Source organism: Oryza brachyantha, chromosome 5 (assembly GCF_000231095.2).
Source record: "Oryza brachyantha chromosome 5, ObraRS2, whole genome shotgun sequence".
NCBI classification, from domain to species: domain Eukaryota; kingdom Viridiplantae; phylum Streptophyta; class Magnoliopsida; order Poales; family Poaceae; genus Oryza; species Oryza brachyantha.
Window position 1 is genome coordinate 11609662 of NC_023167.2, and position 19972 is coordinate 11629633.

Genomic DNA, 19972 nt, shown 5'->3' on the forward strand with positions numbered 1-19972 from the left:
CGTTGAGCGTTGAGCCAGCGCCTAGCCGTTGGTTTGCGTCGTTATGGATTTTGGCCCTTCCAGGGGACGTGGTTGTGAGTTGTGACACATGTATATGGGATTAACGCAAAAGAAGAACGACTTGGCCAGGCCAAGCCAAATTCATCGAGATCGGGCAAACGGGAAAAGAAAACGGAAAAGTGTATCTTTGCCTCTTCAAACGTAGACCGATTACAAATGATATTCTTTAACCACAAACCATATATATATATATATATATATATATATATATATATATATATATATATATATATATATATATATGCTCTATCAACTATGAAAACCCAGGGCATGACACACCCATCTCAATGGTTTTGGAAGAGGTTTCGATAGCAAAGTTGATTGCTGACACGCTGGACGAGCACGCCACGGGTGCTGCCGCAGACCACAATGCAGCCCGTGCTCAACGCGACGCCAGGACAAAAATCAAGTCAAACAAGCCGACAACCCTGCGCGTTGCCGTGGGAAATAGATATAGAAAGGACACTATTTGTGAAGGATGTTTTTTTGAAACACTAATTTATCATGTTAATCAGTTTAATCAACTCAGAAAAACAGTAAAAGTAGATTAACAGTGCATGGTTAATTAACTCAGGCGAGACCAGTGGATGAACAGCGCAACAGTAACGGTCATGCATGGCAGCTGGACGTGACTCTCTACCGAAAACTACAATTTTTATAGATGAGGCATTCCGTTGGTATCGTCCGCTACGTGAAACCGCTTATGTACCAGCTACCTAATTGTCAATAGTGTGTATACCAAAGACGAGAAAAAACTATCGAGCGATCAGACTATAATAGAGGAGGACATCGAGAGGGCGGTGTCCGCCCTTGTGTGGATCAAGCCAGACATGCCAACCACACCGGGTGCTGTGGTGTAGATTTGGATAAAAAAGTTTTTTATAAGCTTGGTAGATCGCTCAGCTCGTGACCGGCTTGACTTGTTAGTATAACGAACCGAGCCAAACCAATATTTCAGCTCGTTATTCATTAAGAGCCAGCTCATTGTTCTACCAAACTAGAGTCAGCTCGTTATCAAGGTCTACAGGGGTGGACGTGGTGAATGCAACTCAACCAACAGCGTTGGTAGTTTCAAGCAAGTGTATGAGGGCAAGTTTTTCGCCTTTTCAGGTAAAAAAAATCAAATGGGATACTAAGAACGAAACCATAATTTATTAATAAAATTTTAACCTTATTAATAAAATTTTTTATATGTATTTTTGTCGATCTAAAAGTGAAGGCTAAAAAATAACCTATGATTAAAAACCGGTAAAATCAACTAAATTTAAGGTTAAATTTTTTTAATTTTTGTTTATAAGCAAATTGAAAAGATGAGTGCGTCTTTCTTCTTCCTTTTTACCAGAAAATGTGCTAGTCGTCACATGTTAAGCATAACCCAAAATACTAGTTTTACATCGAGCACTACTCTTTTTTTCCTTTTGCGGGGGATTATATCCAGCACTGCTAGTACTCGAAAGTTCCAAATGGAGAAGAAATACTGATAGTGTCATCCTTGGCAGTCAGCATGATCGTCACCGGCATTGAGATCAATTTTCTCTTACACTTCTGCCGTGTTGAGTCATCAAGTTATAACAATTACATCTCATGATATCATCCATCAGTTCTCCCCTCCAGTAATAAGTTAATGACATTTAGGGGACAATTTGACAAAACTTTTGATACTTTGGTAAATCAGTGTTCTCAAATGCTTAGCTTGAAAACTATATTATGTTTTAAGGAAATACTACCATAATCTATACTAATACTAATACTAATATAAAAAGAGAAGGGGTTATAATTTTTCTAAAGCCACCCCAAGAAAACTACACAGGATTTTACCAATCAATTCATCACCGTTGGATTAGTCCATCCGACGGCATAAATCTCCCGCAAAAGCATCTGTCTAGCAATGCTACGTAAAACACACCATTAATGAGCCTCGGATTCACGGCCACCGGTAGCTTATCTTTACCCATAGACTCCATCACCCTTCACTACTCCGGCACCGCTGTAAACTTTCACTCGAATCTACAAGGCATCGCGCGACCATCGATCGTTGTCCACTGCTCCCAAGCCTCCAAGCCAACGAGTGGTCGTCTTCATCTTCTCCAAGGCGTTGCGTGCCCGTCTTCGTCCACTGCTCCAGGCGGTCGTCCGCTACATTCTCCATGCGACCGTCACTGAACAACCATTTCAAAGAGACATGTATGGTCGTGTCTGTTCATTGCTCCAAGCCGCTGCTACCATGAATAGCTGCAGCAAGGCACTGTTGCTGCTCTAGTTGCTCCATACAGTATACTAATCTCAGTGTTTTCTCGTAGTGTTAACCAGTGGATTTGGTGTTGTGTGTGCAGCATACTGATCTTAGTACGCATTCTTTTTGTCTTTATGTATCAATTTTTAATGTCTATCCCATGGCTTAAGAGCTAGAGGAGGAATGAGCTACATGGGCAAAGCCATTTAAATTGACAATGTTGAACACTTCAACCTATGTACTATGTAGGTATGAATATATATTGTGAAATAATTGAGCTACTTAATGATTTCACGTTTTCATTTAGTAGTAAGATTTAGGTTACCATGAGAACTACATTCTTACTATTTATGTTTCCTAACGATGTTAACCAATGGATTAAGAGTTCATTCCTTCAGCGCAGATCGTTTGAAGTCTCAACATGATGATACTTGTTTCAATGAGGTATTAATTTTGGGAAAAAGGTATGGCTTGTTGTCCGCTAATTTTATGCTTAACTTAGAAGTTTTATCCGCTAATAAGAAGTCCCAGTTAGAATTCATGGTCTGCTGCATCACCGATACACTACATAGACTCCGTCATGCATTATGATTCCTTATGGAAAATATATTATTTTATTATGAATTTTCCCCCCTCTTATTCTCATTATGACCGCAACAATGATGGAATTCTTTCTTTGGGGTTTGTCTGTATGGACAGATGTGGTTAAGTACGTGGAACAATGAATTCGTTATTGTTAAGGAATAACCAAGAAGATATAACTGTAGAATCACTTATTAAAAATATTCTTTCTATTTTGTATTTGTCAGATACTGCTAATTCTAGACCCTTGGGGTCATATTCTTGGATGTATACTATCACTACACTGTTGTAACAAAAACGCCGCAAAACGGTTCAGATGGATATACATGCTCATCGTTTGCTCTCCTCTCACATGAACCAATATTAACTTGATTGATTGAGTTGAACATTCCATTTTTCTAGGTGACGTGAGGTTCTGGTCCTACAGGGTGATTGCCTGGTGGATGAGAATATAGCTAGGTTGATTGTCTGGTGGATGAGAATGCAGCAAATATATTAGTAGATAGAAACGTGAATGCAATGACATCCATGTTTAGGCTTCAATAATTAGGAAGAACCAAAGTAGCAAAGAAGACTCCTGAGCTCATGATGCATATGTTTTAAGTCTCTCTTTGTATCTCAGATGGAGAACTGTCATCTCTTCTTTTCCCCTGTGATTAAGCTGACCTCACAGTCAATACTTATGACGAGAGGATGTTTCGTGCTCATTTTAGACAGAAATAGTTGCAAAGAATTAACTTGTGATGGTACATATTAATTTATTTTTAAAACAAGTGAGAAGTGAATCTTAGTGTTCTTTTATTTTCGTTTTGAAATGGCGGTGGAAATGAAAGAGATACAAGATGGCTTGTGCTTATTTGTCACTGAATATAACCCTCATTTCAATTATTTTTTATGTCAACATAAGTGGTTTATAATGGATTGATTGTTTTTTAACTATTAATAGGACTCAACAAATAAATTTTACTTCAATGTGCACGCACGTGCGTGCATACTAGTATCACAAATTTATTGGTTTGACTTAAGGTATCCTAATATAAATTCGAAGGCCATAATTTATAGGGGACTGCTATAATACGGTATCCCGTTTTAAAACGGGATGATTCCGATGAGGTATTAAATATGATATTTCATCGGTATCAGATCTGATACTAGAACAGGATGGGTCTGACGAGGTATTAAACATGATACGTCATCAGTATCAGATCTGATACTACGATGGAATGATTTTGACGAGCTATCAAACATGGTACCTCATCGGTATTAGATCTCATACTAGACCAGTACCAGGCAATACAAGAGTGGTAACAACTAATACTCGGTTAGCACCAATTGATACTAGGATGGTATCAACTCTGTCGGAGATATGGACCCGAGGTATCCCTGTGAGGTTGGCGTGCGGCAGTAACTCCCAGGCAACGGTGGAAAATTGGTTGGGAGCTTTAAGCAAGAAGTTCTTCTGCATCTCTGCGTGATCAAAGGAAATCTCGTAAATTCGGTTTCTTCGTGGATACAAACCCTGTAAAGTTATGGTTTCTGTTTTATTTTTCTCTATAAATATTGTACTTTACCTTTTTTTATAAAATTTAAACTACTGGGCGGGCCTGGTAGTATTAAAACTTTTAAAAAAAGAAGCCTTTGCGCTAGCCGTTATGACATTTGAGCATTAACAGCATCATGCTCTTAATGCCAACCATTGGTACAACTAATACCTAATAAATATTAGGTTTAATATCATTACATAGGTGCCATGTATAAAATATGTAGTTGCGGCAAGAGGACCAATGCTTTGCATGCCTTGGCCATTTGATACGTCGTGTTTAATGACAAACTAAACGCTATCAAGTGCTAAGAATGAAATTAAACTGCTAATGCTTCTGGAGCTGCTATATGTTTCGCTTAGTGCTCAAAAGTGGGGTTCCTTTCGTTTTGTGGTTGATGCTGTAACGTGGAACCGGTCTGCCCGGTGTTGCTTCTTTTTGGCTTTAATGAAAAGTAGGGTTGCGGCCTTTCTAAAAAAAAATGAAATTAAACATCATATGGTCTTCAGATTTAAAGCTAATCACTCTGTATTTAAATACATGTAGATTTATATATTAGATTACAGAAGAAACAAAGAATCATATTAATTAGTGAAGAATAAATTAAGAAACATGTTAATTAGTCGAGAAGAAAGAGATAATCATATTAATTAGTTGAGAAAAAAAAGATAATCATGTTAATTACTTGACAAAATAGATAACCATATTAATTAGTTAAACTAGACGTACGTACACATGCTGCTAATACGTAGCATCGACCGAAGTTAGAATTTACTAGAGGATACCGTCCGAGCGAATTGGTCCGGGATCCCATTGTTGTATAGCATTTCCATAATTTTGACGTATTTACCGTACCGATTCTTAAACAGGAGTAAATACTTGAGACTATGGGGCAATAGAACATAATTTCCAGAGGAAAAAAAAATCAGAAACGGATTTTTTTTTTTTAGAAAAAAGAAAACACTACTGCGACAGCACAGGCAACGCGCGCTGGACGGCTCCACGACTTCCATTCCACTCCCCGCGCCGAGTAACGGATAACAAACGCCCGGCTTGTCGCCTACCGCCGCGAACCAATGGCCGCCGCCGCCGCCGCCTCCTCCCTCCTCCCCTTCGCTCCCACCCGCATGCCCCACTCCACCGCCGCCAAGGCCCGTACACTCACCACCCAGAAGCCACCCCGCCCCCCGCGCCCGCTCGCGGCGTCGTCCTCGCCGCCGCCGCCCGAGGAGGCTGAGCCGAAGGACCCCATCCAGCTCGCCTTCGCCCGCGCCGCCGCCTACAAGAAGGAGAGGGACAGCCCCCCGCCGCCTCCGCCTCCGCCTCCGCCAGCCCCTGCGCCACCGCCGCAGCCCTCGGTGGCTAAGGCGGAGGAGTCGAGGTCCGGCAGCAAGGAGGCCTTCGCGCGGGCGGTGGAGTACAGGAACGGCAACGGGGGAGGGCTGGGCGACGGCGGCTCCGCGCTGCTCGGGGCGTCGCCGAGATTCGGTGAGTAGAGAGGTGGCCCCCTCTTCCCTGGATCGTTTTGTTTATTTGTTCTCGACTTCTCGTTGGCAAACATCGTTCGGGTCCGCTACATGATGAGTATTGAATTCATGGTTAGTGCTGAGGAATGATGAGTATTGAATTCATGGTTAGTACTGACTAATAGACGGTGAATTGGTGACTGATGGACGGAAAAGAATTGGGAATTCAGATGGCAGTGTTTGAGTTCTGTGTGTATTATGCATTTCCCCTGGTGACATATGGATGCGGTTTAAAGCCTTTTTGATCGATACGCATTTCGCAAGTCCAAACGTGTTCTCATTAGAAGCATTCAGTAATGGTTACCGTGTATACCGTATAGATTTCAATGCCAAGAAATTTTCTTTTCTTACGGAAAATAGGCACAAGCTTTGCCGATCAAATGCCTAGAAGCATTTTCTTTAGATGAAGCTTGTCTTGGAGGACTTTGTCATTGTGATCTTGGCAGAGTATGTGTCCTTTTGCTCTCAATACATTCTTGTATTGATGAATGTTATATTTTGTACTTGCCAGGCTACAATTTGAAACTTTTTCATGTTCTTTATAACCATGGCATTATTTACTTAGTTTCATGTAAAAATAGCTCCTCACCATGAACAGTGAAAAGCTTTTTAGATTGCACGAGTCTTCGTAAACATCATTGTTTTTATTTTTAGTGTTGTACATAACACTTAGTTTATTCTTAGGTCAAAGTACATTTGCTAGTGAAGATGCTGCGTTTGGGAAATTTGCAAATAAGAAAGAAGAGTATGAGTATGATGAGACTGATTTTTTGGGCCTAGACTTTTTTGAGAAAAAGAGTTATAAAGGGCCTCCACCAGGGTTAGCTCCAGCAGCTGATCCTTTTCCAGATGAAGATTTTCCTGAAGTGGAGATAATAATTGGGGACCCTAGTAAATTTGGGAAAACTCGTCGTTCGACAGAAATTCAACCAGCAGATGATAATGAGCCTGAGGAAACCTCACATTCAACAACAGAAGAAAAGAAGGAAGATAACAAGCTTGAGGAAACACCACCTTCAACTGTTACTGAGCCAGAGGATGAAGATGAAGACGAATACAAACCAACAGTTAGATCATGGGGAATGTTTCCACGACCGCAAAATATTTCTAAGGCGGTAATAAACTATAGTTTCTGTATCTCTTAAAGTGTGCTACACATATCTGCTTTTTGTTATTAGAATTTCATGTTTGCATGATTATTTATGTTGAATGGTGTTCGGAGGACAATGGTTTTGCTAAATGAAACTCCCAGAATCTTTTGCAACCTTCAGTTAAAGAAAGAGATTCTTTTGCAATCCTCTCTTTATATCTAGTATTTTTTTTTCTCTTTCGGACATGTATAGGGAAATCAGTCACCACAAACTCATCTATTTGTACTTCAGCCATCCAGCACAATCCTTCTGAAAAAAGTTTAAGTTAAAGTTTGCCTTGCCAAGGGACAATGTTGACCCATCCAACATGGCTGGAGAAGCTACCTGCGTATGAGAGACCATTATCCAAGAATGACTGCATGTAGAGCATAGGAGTGGGTACATAATATATATATGGTTTTGATGTGGACTGTCATAGTCTTTGGGACATCCATGAAGATAATGTGTGTAATACATGTCTGACAATAAAAATATGAAGATTATCCAACAATATAATATTTGGGACTGCATTTCTTTGTCTTGTTTGATTGAAACAGTGCATGTCGACAATTTCTGGTGCTATCATAAGGTATTTGATTTGATAAAACTGGATTATAGTGTAAATATGCGTATGGCAGTGCCATGTTACCCAATTCTGAGTTTTCCTCTATTCCTTCTTTATTAGTATGGTGGCGGAAGAAATATACGCCTGGGTGGAGAGGCTCAAAGTGCTAAAGAGAAAGCAGCCAAGGATAAACGTACAAGAGAGCTAATAGCTGCATATACGAATAGTCAGAACATGATAGTTGATGCAAAGACAAAGGCAGAGTGCAGTCAGGTACAAGAAACATCATGTTTTGTTAATTAACCTTCCTTGAAAGGAATTGTCATTTTTGTTTTATACTGTACTAGTGTATTTTATGATTGACCTAGTTTAGACAAGATGATGTCATATCTACAGACAGGTGGCCTGATAAGTATCTTATGGATTTGAACATGATGAATTGAAATCCTTTCTGTTAAAATACCAATGGAAAATGCTTTTGTCAGATCACATTCTGGTTTTGAAATTTGGTGTTATTGTAGTTTAGAGTTTTCTGAATACATGCACAGCGTTAGTATAATCTATAACTGTAAACTTTACATGTTGAAGGCCTTGAAGGAAGGTGATGAGTTGATGAATACTGGAAGGCTTAAACAAGCATTGCCTTATTATGAAAAAGTGATGCAGGCTGTAGACTTCAAGGTATTCTACTCCATATTACGTAACTTGCACTATCACATGAGAAGCATAAAAAAGGATACTTTGCATCATATTGTCCTGTTAGATGCTTTAATTCAGATACATTTTGTTTCTCACATATGTGCAGCTTCTAATTTGCTTGTGTCACGGATTTGTTGTTTATGTCCTTTATTATTTTTGTATCATGTTGGGAAAAACAAATCATGTGCAGACTGAATTGCATGGAATGGCTGCTTTGCAGTGGTCCATCTGTCTAGATTCACTATGCAGGTATTTCCATTTGTTTTCATGCCCACTCTCTACATTGATGTTTTTCATCACATGTATTTTATACACACATCCTGGTTTGGAATGCAATGCAACATACTAAAATTTCCCTTGAAGTGAACAAGCCTATGTTCGGTCATTATATTTTTACAACTCTAGGATTTCCATTCTATATAGATCTAATACCTACTGTGATTTGTACATGTGTGCATGCACATTCACCCATGTGGCTATGCAATGAATGGGTTAATTTCCATATTTTCACAGCACAGTTAGAAATAAGCTGTATATTTCGCTTTAAACATTTGTGACTCTAGTTTGCTCCACTACACCCTTTTAATTTGATGAAGTATCTTGTGTGTTTATTTGTTGGACATTTTATTCGACGGATGTCATGTTTGGATAGGTCCAAGGAAGCCATGAGCATGTATAGCAAACTAAAAAATCATCCAAATTCTGAAATTAGCAAGAAAGCAAACATGTTCATGTTCAGTTTTCAGGTAAGCATTTCAAATGCTTATGCATAGCCTCTCTCGCTTGACTAGGTTGAGGACAATGCAACTTATGTCTTTTAGCTCCTTAACTGACCTGTGACCTGACTGAACCACGCTCATCGTTTTTGCTGTCATCTGAAGGCGATGGACTTCATGAAGGTTAATAGCACTCCTGTGTCCCGGAACACTGGCTATGAGAATTACTTTGACAAATTTGGTGGCCGGAAGAATTACTACGCAGCCCTAGACGAACCTGAAATGGGCATTGATCAGATCATCCCGTACATGCTCTTCCTTGTCTCCCCAATATTCTTGGTTGCTTTTGTCGCTCTGAGAAAATCCTTCCAGTTATAAAAGTCATGAAGCATATGCTTGGATGCTTCAATCGTCCTCACACCCACTGACGAATTGATTAGTATGGATTAGAATGTTTATCCGTCAAAAGAAAAGGATGAAAAATGATTATTTTGTGTATATATATTGAGTTGATTAGTATATATATAAGAATAAAACACATATTGAACAGTATTTCTTATGGATAGAGCCTCAGAAGCTGTTGTAGTTCTTGTTTGGGTCAGCTAGGCTGAGAGTCGTTCTTCAGCTGGGCTGGGCCCATGTCAAGCCATTGGACTGCGATAAAACACTACCAAATTTGATTATCTTATCCTCTCTTTTTCCACGCGCACGCTTCCTGAACTACTAAACGGTGTATGTTTTGCAAAAATTTTCTATAGAAAAGTTATTTAAAAAAATCATATTAATCTATTTATTATTTTTTTAATAATTAGTAATTAATTAATCATGTACTAATCTATTACTACGTTTTTCGTGTCAGGAATAAGTTACCTTATCCCTCCACCCCAAACACGGCCAAAGAAGTAAAAGGGAAAAGTCCAGACGAAAACTAGCGTGGACGACGTCGTACAGTCTGAATACTGGTTTTGGGTCTTATTCCCATTAACTTCCACTAGTAACTGCCAAAATCCCAGAATGTCGCAATGTTTTTACTAACTTGTCTAATATTTGGCTAGCAAAAATAGACCGCACCTTACCTACTCAGGTTCCACTAACGATTCTTCGCTCCGCAGAATGCACAGCCACCGCTATAGAACCAGCAACGATTATGTTCTTACCCCTGTTTTTAATTCTAATTATAATTTTACCACTACTTTTTACCTTTGTTATTTTACCCTCATTTTCCTAACTGAAGCTCCTGTTTGCCACCATTCCGTTAGGGTGATTTAATATTTTTAAAATTCACATATGCCTTTGCAGACTTGCCTCTACTTTTCTAAGAGCTTAGGATTTTGGTCATATTTTAACATCAAGCATTTTTTGGGAACTGAAACAACATCAAGCATTTTGACATGAAGTTTCACTTGTTCAGTTCAAAAGGCTCAGGATAATCAAGCTTGTATAATTTTTTTCTCCTGTTTTAGCTAAATTTTAACAACGTTTAGTCCTTTTAATAGAACGGGTACACACAAGCTTCGGTTAAAATAATGTGGATAAAATCATAAAGTTTTTTTTAAAAAAATAGGGGTAAAATTACAGTTTGAGTTGAGAACTAGAGTAAATCCCCCCATAAAACAAATAGCTTTGCCCCTATTTTTTCAGTGAGTGTACTACAGCTACTAATAAATACATGCATGTTTTTTCAGAGACTAATAAATACATTATACGAGTACCGTGTTGCTAGTCTTTGTTAGAGCAACTGGCATTTGAGAGGTGTGCAGCACATGTACATACGTACGAGTACGAGTACGTGCAGTCGGTTGGTTGGATCAAATCTGGCGCGAGTCTTTGACTTGAAGAGGAATCCATGTGCCAATACGCTGTCATGCCATGTGTAGCAAAAGCTGCATGGTTTTGAGTAGGCACAGGTACACATTTACCCAATACAGTAGCAAGGTTCATGAAACCATAGAGTTCTATGATTATCGTGTGACTATTATGTTTATTTAGTTTTTCGTATCTATCATAGTGGTTATCGTGTAAATTATGAAATTGCGACGGCCATGTCATTATTGTGTAAACTTTGTTCAGTAGTAGTATATTAATAATATTTTAGTTACGAATATATATAATGTATAATAAAAAATGTCTTTTTAACTGATTTAATTGAACCATAATGTGTGAAATAAATACGCAAAAATGCCGAGAACGTCACCGTGATGAAAGTTATGCGAGTTGTAAAGTCCCGGGACGGTTTCAGGACGGTTGACAATGCCACAAAGGTGAACCGTGGCTGAATCTTCTTCCTCTTTCTTCCCCTGTCTTGTTCCTTCTTTCCTTGTGGGCACAGCATCTGCCGAAAGGCGTCTAAAGCCATCGTCACCGCAATCACGTCGGTTTGACGCTTTGATTTTGATATATGGAGTCCTGAGGCTAATAACCTTCCTCGTGGGCGATGAGCCTAATCTCAATAAATTAATAGTGGCTTGATTGCTTTGTCTGTGATGATACAGTGGATGATTGTTTTAGGGGTTTTTGTATTGATCCTGGAGCCGTTAGCTTATACTGTATGCTAGCTGCAGCTTCACGTCCTTAACAGCAAGAGACCGCTTTGATTTGCTGATTTTGTATTTAAAATGTAAATCGTAAAAACAATATTTAAGTAGATGTTTTTTACTTATATGTTAGCAATTATGAAAGAAAGAGCCAATATACAAAAGTGACGAAGGAAACCCCTAAAATGAATTGTAAAATTCAAATCCAGCTTCAAAGAGAGTCTGTGGCTCTGATTGACGTTTTTTTAGCTTATTAGCTGTAGACAAATTTTAAATTTAAAACTTAATTTTATAGCTTTTGCATCTAAGTCCATTTTAATTTTTTAAACCACTGTGGAATATAAAAATATAAAAGTTTTATACATGAAATATTTTTTTTGTACTTTGTGCATATTTTCTAGGGGTTCTCAGCCATATCTCAAATGATAAAAACCGACACTTTAACACTCCATATACCGTAAACTGTAACTAAATCTAGAGTTGACCCTGGAGATTAGAAAATTATGTAAGAATGATTGAGTAAGATTATGATTAGTTGAGAAGAGTATGTGCGTGCTAAAATTAAATGAAAAATGATCGTGATCGGTTGAGATGAGAAATTAGGTAAAAAATAGATTTATTTTAAAATAAAGGATGAACAGAAGAAATAGTTTTATTCTCAAGCAGCGGAGATGTAAACGAGGTCCATTCAAAATTACAGCACCGCCATATTTCCTAGCCTGGAACAATAATTCGAGACAACTGTCAGCTGTCATACTCTCGCCAACAAACCAACCAGTTGGTTCATTCACACATGGTGTCCAGTCAGAATGAGACACATTATTACTCGTTACTGACACGCAGTTCCGGTAGTGGCGATAGAGCACTCCCAACGCAGGCTCTATCTTTAGCTTCTATGCCTCAAAGACTTCACAACAAGAAACCATGCTCTCTAATGCAAAGTTTTTTATAGTAGTTTCTATAGATAAAGTATAGCACAAAGCTAACTGATTAGTCATGGCGTAGAAACCACGCTGCCCTCCCCAACACAACTGTGGTGGTTTCTTCTGCCTCGAACGGAACATAGACTCCGTTTCTTATCAAGAAACGATTTACATGGACTCCAAGACAGAGTGTGTATATGACATGTGCGACCATGTACTAATGTTTTGCAGGAAACTATTGTATGAATTGACTATTAGATTGGCTATAGAAGAATTAGAGCTAGTAATTGGCTATACTATTGAACTTGCTCTAAATAGAGTCTGCATTGTGAGTGTCTTTAAAACAAGAAAAAAACAGGACTACTATACTGGTACTAGTATCCTTGCCTTGAGACCATACACAGTGCAATGACATGGCATGTAGCTCCAGCCTAGATTCCTTTCTAGCTCGGACATGGTGTGCCTCAACCGAGCTTCTCGCGTCTTCTGCAGGGGACGGGCTCCTCGTCAGAGCTTTTGCAAAAAGCTAGCGAATATGTCAGACAAACAGTGCAGAGAGGCGAGGTGAGGGGAGAGCGCATGGCGGCCGAGCTCCTCCGCTGTCGGGACGCTGTGACCTCGAGCCGCCTCAGCCGACGAGCTCCACTGCCGCCGCGCCGCCGTGCCGCCGTGACCTCGAGCCGACTCCGTCGTGCGCCCGCTCTGCCGAGTCGCCGAGCGTCGCCGCGCCGCTGTGCCCTCGGGTCGCCTCTGCCGCGCGGCTGCAGCGCCCTCGAGCACTGTCATGCCCTCGAGCCGCCTCCGCCACACGCCAGCTCCGTCGCGCCGCCATGCCCTCGGGACGCCTCCGCCGCCGAGCTCCTCCGTTGCCACGCCGCCGTGACCTCGAGCCGCCTCCGCCGCCGAGCTCCTTCGTCACCACGCCGCCGTGACCTCGAGCCGCCTCCGCCGCCGAGCTCCTTCGTCACCACGCCGCCGTGACCTCGAGCCGCCTCCGCCGCCGAGCTCCTTCGTCACCACGCCGCCGTGACCTCGAGCCGCCTCTGGGGCGCGACGGCTCTGCCGCGCGCCGTGCTCCGCTGCGCCGTCGAACTCCGCCACGCGCCAGCTCCGGTGCGCCGCCGGCTACCGAAGAGGGAGAGGGAGAGGAGACAAAGAGATAGAGAGGGAAGCGTAGAGAGAGAAGAGAATAGAGAAAAAGTAAAAAAAAGATAAAGTGCACAGTTTTGTAGGACCGACCTAGAGATCCGTGCACTATAGTATACTGTATATGGCTTATGTGTAGACTTATCCTATGTGACATGTCTTTTCGTTTAGGGGTACTTAATTAAGTATGTCTGACTATGCATGCCCTGAGGCCTGAGACAATAGCCGTTGGAGGTCAGCAGAAGCGGACAGAGCAGCACGAGCCCCCACGACACCACCCAAATTCCCCGGTGAAAATGGCCCCCCGTGCGGCGTGATTCTCTCCTGCCGATCGACGCCGCTGGTGTCTGTCATGGCTCGGGGGAGCAGAGGCAGGAGGGACGAAAGGAGCCAAAACTATAGTAGAGAAAAAGCGCGGCGCCCAGCACAGCAGCAGGTGGGTTTTGAATGCGCCGGTGCGGGTCCGTGCGACTAGCCGTTGCCTCCCCAACCATGACCTGCTGCTTGCTTGCGACTGCGCCGCAGCTGCTTCCACGACCCTCGCGCGCGGCACGCGGGGGCGGGGGAAAGAAAAAATTCCAACCAAGGCGAGCGAGGCGCCCACCCGCGCTCCGGGCCGCGGGCGCGTTTCTCCACCCACCCACCGGGCGCGGGTGTACTCGTTGTGACGGGCGCCAAGCCAAAGCCAACGGGCGTTTCCTCCCTTTCCTTGGGTTGCGTTGCGATGCCAACGAACGGGACGGGACGTACGGCCGGTGGTGGTGGTGGTGGAGGCGGTGCGGGCGCACGGGGCGCGACAGTGACGCGGTGTCCGTGCGCGTGAAAACCGGAGGCCGCCCTACTCCGCTACATCGAGCGCGTCTTTCGTCATTTTGTAGCATGTATGTATATGGGCTGACAGATCGATGTGCTGAGCCAATATATAACTATTGCATACGTGGGCTCATTTCATGTTTTTTTTTAAAGAAATATATACACACGTGTTGGATTGGTGTGTTAGTTTGATTCAAATATTTTTAAACGCAGTATATTTTCGAATTTGACTGTCACTTTAGCATTGCACAGATTTTTCTAAATATTTTTATTCTATATAGAATTTTTTTGGGGAAACTTTATACATAAAAACAATACTTTATACATATAAACTATATACATGTCATATAATGCATATATTTTATGTGTAAACTGTATACACGTAAATTTTATATATGAAAACTTTATGTATATAAACATACTTTATATATGAAAATCGGAAAGGTTAATGTGAAGATTTCAGAAAGATGAGTTAATCATGAGATAATTTCAAAAAAAAAGGGTAAATTGAACGAACTAATTCTACTGGTAGATCTAAATCCAATTATAGAAAAAAAAGCAAAGCATGGACTTAATTTACAAGCTCATAGCAAATATGAACATATTACTATGCATGCATACAAATAAATACATGTGGAAGTAGTGATAAGCTGTATTACACGTCAGTGATTCGCGCTGTTGTCTGATGCGCGAACACTCACATGCTAGACCCACTCGCGTGAAACCCCACAGGATCCGAAAACTTACAAGATCATGACCTAGCACACAAAAAAACAAACATAGGAGTTAGTGTTGAAAATTGAGAGTTTCATGACATGAGAGAGGAGTTTCATATCAATGAAACTCATCTGGCTCGGTTAGCTAGTTTACCGTCTTGGTAACTATGTCATGAAAGAGACTGGCCTTAGTAGTACTTGGATTTTTTTTAGGAGACGGGTTTACAATATCGCTTTTGGGTCCAAACTGCGATGCAATGATACAACGATATTTGAAAATATTGTGTAAAAATTGTATACATTTGAATTTTATAAGTTTAAACAATTATCATGATATTCTTAGGCATACTCTCGGTGATTTTCACAATATCGGTAATCATGATATATATGTCGATAATCGTGATGGCATGATCAATATCGATAATTGCAGTTTGATTGTGAGAAAACAGTACGATATGTCGTGACAATCACGATATATTACACAAATATATTTTTAGAATTTTTACATTTTATTTTCAAAAGGTTTAAAATCTCACGAAATTTTTCAAACCATATCATGATTTACCAAAATCACACCCTGATGCCTCGAGCGAAAAGAGCAGTACAATAACTGGCTATAAACTGGTTGCAAACATATTTTAATGAGATAAGAGATAAGAGAGAAGAACAGTGGGCTACAAAATTGTAGCCAGCTGCAGCACGGACTCCAAGACGTTGTATGCGTATGACATGTAGGATATGATAGTATATGTTTTATAGGTAACTATTGTATAAATTAGCTATAGATGAATTGGAGCCAGCAGTTAGCTATACTATTGGTAACGTGAACCGTCGCGACGAGCTGGTCCTCAGTCGACCAACTAGGTGCTCCAAGAGGCCGTTCCGATATGTTATCTCGGTCAAGTTTCCAAAGACTCTAGCAGCCTATAAAATTTCAAAAACAGAAATCCTAGGTTGATCTCAAGGAGCAAAAGAAAAGAAAACTGTGCTTCTTGATGATGCGGATGCGCGCGTGCACGTAACGTCCTTTGCGTACCTATCTGGTTTGTTGGTTGGCAGTGGTTGTTCGGTAAATTAAGGATTCATTCATCGCCATACTACTACTAGTCCTACTGTAGTGGAGTAGTTGATTGGGACGTGCAGTACAACGGTAGTACGTGAACTGCACCAGCAGTCGACCATACCAGCACCGCGAAGACTAGGGCCTACCAATAAAATATAAATCTTCTAAATAAATTTTAATTAAAATATAGAAATTTCCTAATGTATTTTCTTTTGCTAGATATAGGGCTCCAGCCCAAACTGCCCCACGCCTGGTACCACCCCTGATCACCGGGGTTTCTCGTGATAATGGCCCGAGTCGCCATAGCATGACAATGATATGACCGGTTTTGTCCAATAAATATCGGGATAATTTAAAATTTTAACAGAACAGAAAAAATCTGAAAAAACCATGATGATATATTATGATTATCACGACACATCGCATGGTTGGAACATCAAAACTGCAATTATTTTCCCAAGATGCTGTTGCCAAAACCACCACGATAATCGTCCAATATTGTGTGACTATCGCTTAATATCATGTGGTTTGATCACCTAAACCGCAACAAATTTTTTCAAAATTTTGAAGTCAAACTTGCTTGGTTTCTCCATATTTATCGCCGATAAGTGTTCTGCTCGTTCATGGTTTTGGAGGTGAAAACCATAAATGAAACCTTCATCATCACAGAGCCATCGTTGTCTCCCCTATATACATCAATCAATAGCAATTGGAAGGGCACTACACATATGGACCCTCTTCTTGTCCCAGCTCTAGTTACTCTGGCCTTTAGGGTTGTGTTTGGTTAGTTGAATATTCTTGATAAGGTATGGTTGTTCAGTTATACCATATTTATGGGAAAAAATAAATAGATAATAAATTCTACGGTGGTTCAAGGTACAGTGAAAAAAAAACAAACCATTTTTTACTTACATTAATAGTTCACTACCATCGGTTACAATAATTTTATTCTATATTTGGAAAAGCTTATTAATTTGGAAAATTAAGTAAATCAATGAGATAGAATAAAGTTGGTTATTCTCACAAAAATGTATATGTTTTGATCACAAGGATCATATTGCCGACTTGCATTTTTGACAATTAAGTATCGTTTCCTCTAGGATATCTGTCAATTTCACACCTAAACAAACCATGCGTCATTAGCTGTCTCTATTAGGTACACCCAGCTTAAATATGCAGTGTTTGTACTTGTGAAGGGTGTTATCCCAAGCAACTATAAACTGATCAGTGATCACACGCAACTTGGAAAAGCCTAATTGCCACCAAATAGACTACTCACAAACTCCTACATCAGTCTCTCGTTAGGGCTCGCGAAAACGACGTTACGCCATCAAGCTGATTAATCAAAAGCTTATGAGCAGTGACCTAATATTCTCTCGCCATCTTAATGACAGGTTGATATATATTATTAGTCCAGGGAAGATGATCGCTGAAGCGATAAAATATTTGGCATTTGCGATTTTGGCCGGTATATAAGTTAACTGCACGTGTGCATCACACACGTAAAGCCTGCGTAGGCAAGGCAGGCAGGACTGCAGTTGCAGATGAGGATGACGGACGGTTAGAGCAGATAATAGCAGGCTATAAGCCAGCTATAAACATATTTTAAAGAGATAAGATGTAAGAGAAGGGACGTGGACTACTAATTTATAGCAAGCTGTATATGGGCTCCAAGACAAAATATGTGTATGACATGTGGGAACATGTATTAATGTTTTGTAGATAACTATTGTATGAATTAGCTATTAGATTGACTATAGATGAGTTGGAGCTAGCAGGTGGCTATACTAATGAACTTGCTCTTTAGCTTGTTTTTCTCCTTGTCCCGTTCTTTGTGTCATCACTCATTAGAGTGTTAGATTCAATCATGAGAAATTTAGGGCATATACAACAGTATAGACGGCTGCTGTCTATTTGATACATAGAGACAACTAAATAGACAACATGTACAATAGTTTGTCTATTTGGCTGTCTATAGCATATTTAATACATCATTTTTTATATTTGTATTTGTTACATGCAACCAATATATAAAGTATTTCTCTAGAAAAAGTTTGCATGCAACTTGAGAGCACGTGTCCAAGCAGTAGACGAACAAAGAGACATCAATCTAGTTTTTCTTAAGTTAATGATGCCACGTTAGATAAATAGTCTGATATGAACGTATATAGACAGCTGCTGTCTCACTGTTGTACATGCCCTTTATAACTGATCAGAAAATGCAGTGTGATGCTCCTCAGGATAAGATTTCCAGTTCTTTATCTACCCAAAATAAAACAAATTATGGAACGGATGGAGTCCTATAATATATATGAAACAAATGGAGCAGTATTTTATTGATTTACCTGTACTCAAAATTAATAATTAACAGGTTTTGATACATATGAATCTTCTTTCTAATGTAAACTATCATAATTCTAATAATTTATAATAATAATAATAATATCTTTAACATGTTATTAAAATTTTAATATGTACTCTTATAAAAAGGAGCAGTGCCCACCACCACTTACCCTCGCTACAGTTTTATAATTTAACCCTTAAGTTTCTTGATATTAAAAACTAGTTAAATATAGATTGATATTTACATATAAATTCAAATTAAGGTGACTATTTCATATAAAAAAATTTAATAACACATCATAAAATCCGTAGAAAAGCACGGGTATTTATCTAGTATTTGAACATCAGTAACAGTGACCCGTGCAAATGTACGAGTTGACGACCAGTGCACACATAAATGGTGTTTATTACCCTCCTCAAAATTAAGGGCAAAAAGTTAATTGAATAAATACATTCATCCAAACAATAGGACCACTAAAAGGCATATTCAGGATATCAACAAAAAGGTCTCACTTGCGCTCATGGTTGTGCTAGAACAGAAACACCAAGTTTTTTGCTTCCAGGTCAGCCACCACTAATGGCTTGTGCAGAAACTTCATGGCACATTACTTCAGGAAGATGCATATTTGTCCGTAATTAACGAAACCAAAAAGAAAAAGCTAACACCAGGCTTGAAAGATTAGTATAACTAGATCAGAGTTCGGAAGATACATGGGGTGTTTAGACGATGCTAAAATATTTTAGTCCATGTCACATTAAATATTTAGATACTAATTCGAAGTATTAAATATAGACTAATAAAAAACTAATTTTATAAATGAGAGCTAATTCGTGAGACAAAATTTTTTAAGCCTAATTAATTCATAATTAGCAAATGCTTATTGTAGCATCACATATGCTAATCATGAATTAATTAGGCTTAATAGATTCGTCACGCAAATTAGTCCAAGGTTATAGAATAGGGTTTGTAATTAATTCACGTTTAATACTTTAAATTAGTGTTTAAACATCTGATATATGACAGAGACTAAAAAGTTTTAGCCCTTTCCAAACACCACCATAGATTTCTGAAAATCATTGCAATTACGATATTTCCATGACACGTACTACACAACGGGTTCCTGCACGGCCGACAACAACTATACCCTTTCTGTTTAGCGAAAGATGTCATAAAGAAGAAAAACTCAGTCAGAATAAAGTTAACGGCACGTTTAATATCAAAAGCAAAGAAAAAAAAAGAAAGAAAAGCAAACCATTTACCAAAAGATAAATGAGCAACATGGCCTTTTGAAAAGCACACGGTATTGGCAGCAGAGATGCAAGCGGCGGCAACTAAAGAATAACGCGAAGCCAATTTGTGAGCTGTGTGATGCTACAGCATC

The 19972-nt window shown here is 39.8% G+C and overlaps 1 protein-coding gene across 3 annotated transcripts; it reads left to right on the forward strand.

The window, feature by feature from the left end:
• The first annotated feature begins 5428 nt into the window (after positions 1 to 5428).
• Positions 5429 to 10233, forward strand: LOC102710980 (atherin). 3 transcript variants are annotated; one of them, XM_040524241.1, is made up of 8 exons: positions 5431 to 5904; positions 6627 to 7057; positions 7758 to 7910; positions 8226 to 8318; positions 8527 to 8585; positions 8989 to 9082; positions 9218 to 9357; positions 9912 to 10233. In XM_040524241.1, exons 1-8 carry the CDS (start codon positions 5493 to 5495, stop codon positions 9982 to 9984), a joined length of 1455 nt encoding a protein of 484 aa, XP_040380175.1. In that variant the 5' UTR covers positions 5431 to 5492; the 3' UTR covers positions 9985 to 10233. The 3 variants fall into 3 exon arrangements, with proteins under 3 accessions (XP_040380176.1, XP_040380175.1, XP_006654339.3); XM_006654276.3 differs by lacking the exon at positions 9912 to 10233 and having other exon boundaries at positions 5433 to 5904; positions 9218 to 9461; XM_040524242.1 differs by lacking the exons at positions 8989 to 9082; positions 9912 to 10233 and having other exon boundaries at positions 5429 to 5904; positions 9218 to 9323.
• Positions 10234 to 19972: the final 9739 nt, after the last annotated feature.

Excerpts from the sequence above, each read along its gene's own strand:
- LOC102710980 (XM_040524241.1), top strand. The coding sequence starts at position 5,493 with ATGGCCGCCGCCGCCGCCGCCTCCTCCCTCCTCCCCTTCGCTCCCACC. Across the intron at positions 5,905-6,626 it reads CGGGGCGTCGCCGAGATTCG|GTCAAAGTACATTTGCTAGT; the intron begins GTGAGTAGAGAG and ends GTTTATTCTTAG. Across the intron at positions 8,586-8,988 it reads TGTCTAGATTCACTATGCAG|GTCCAAGGAAGCCATGAGCA; the intron begins GTATTTCCATTT and ends ATGTTTGGATAG.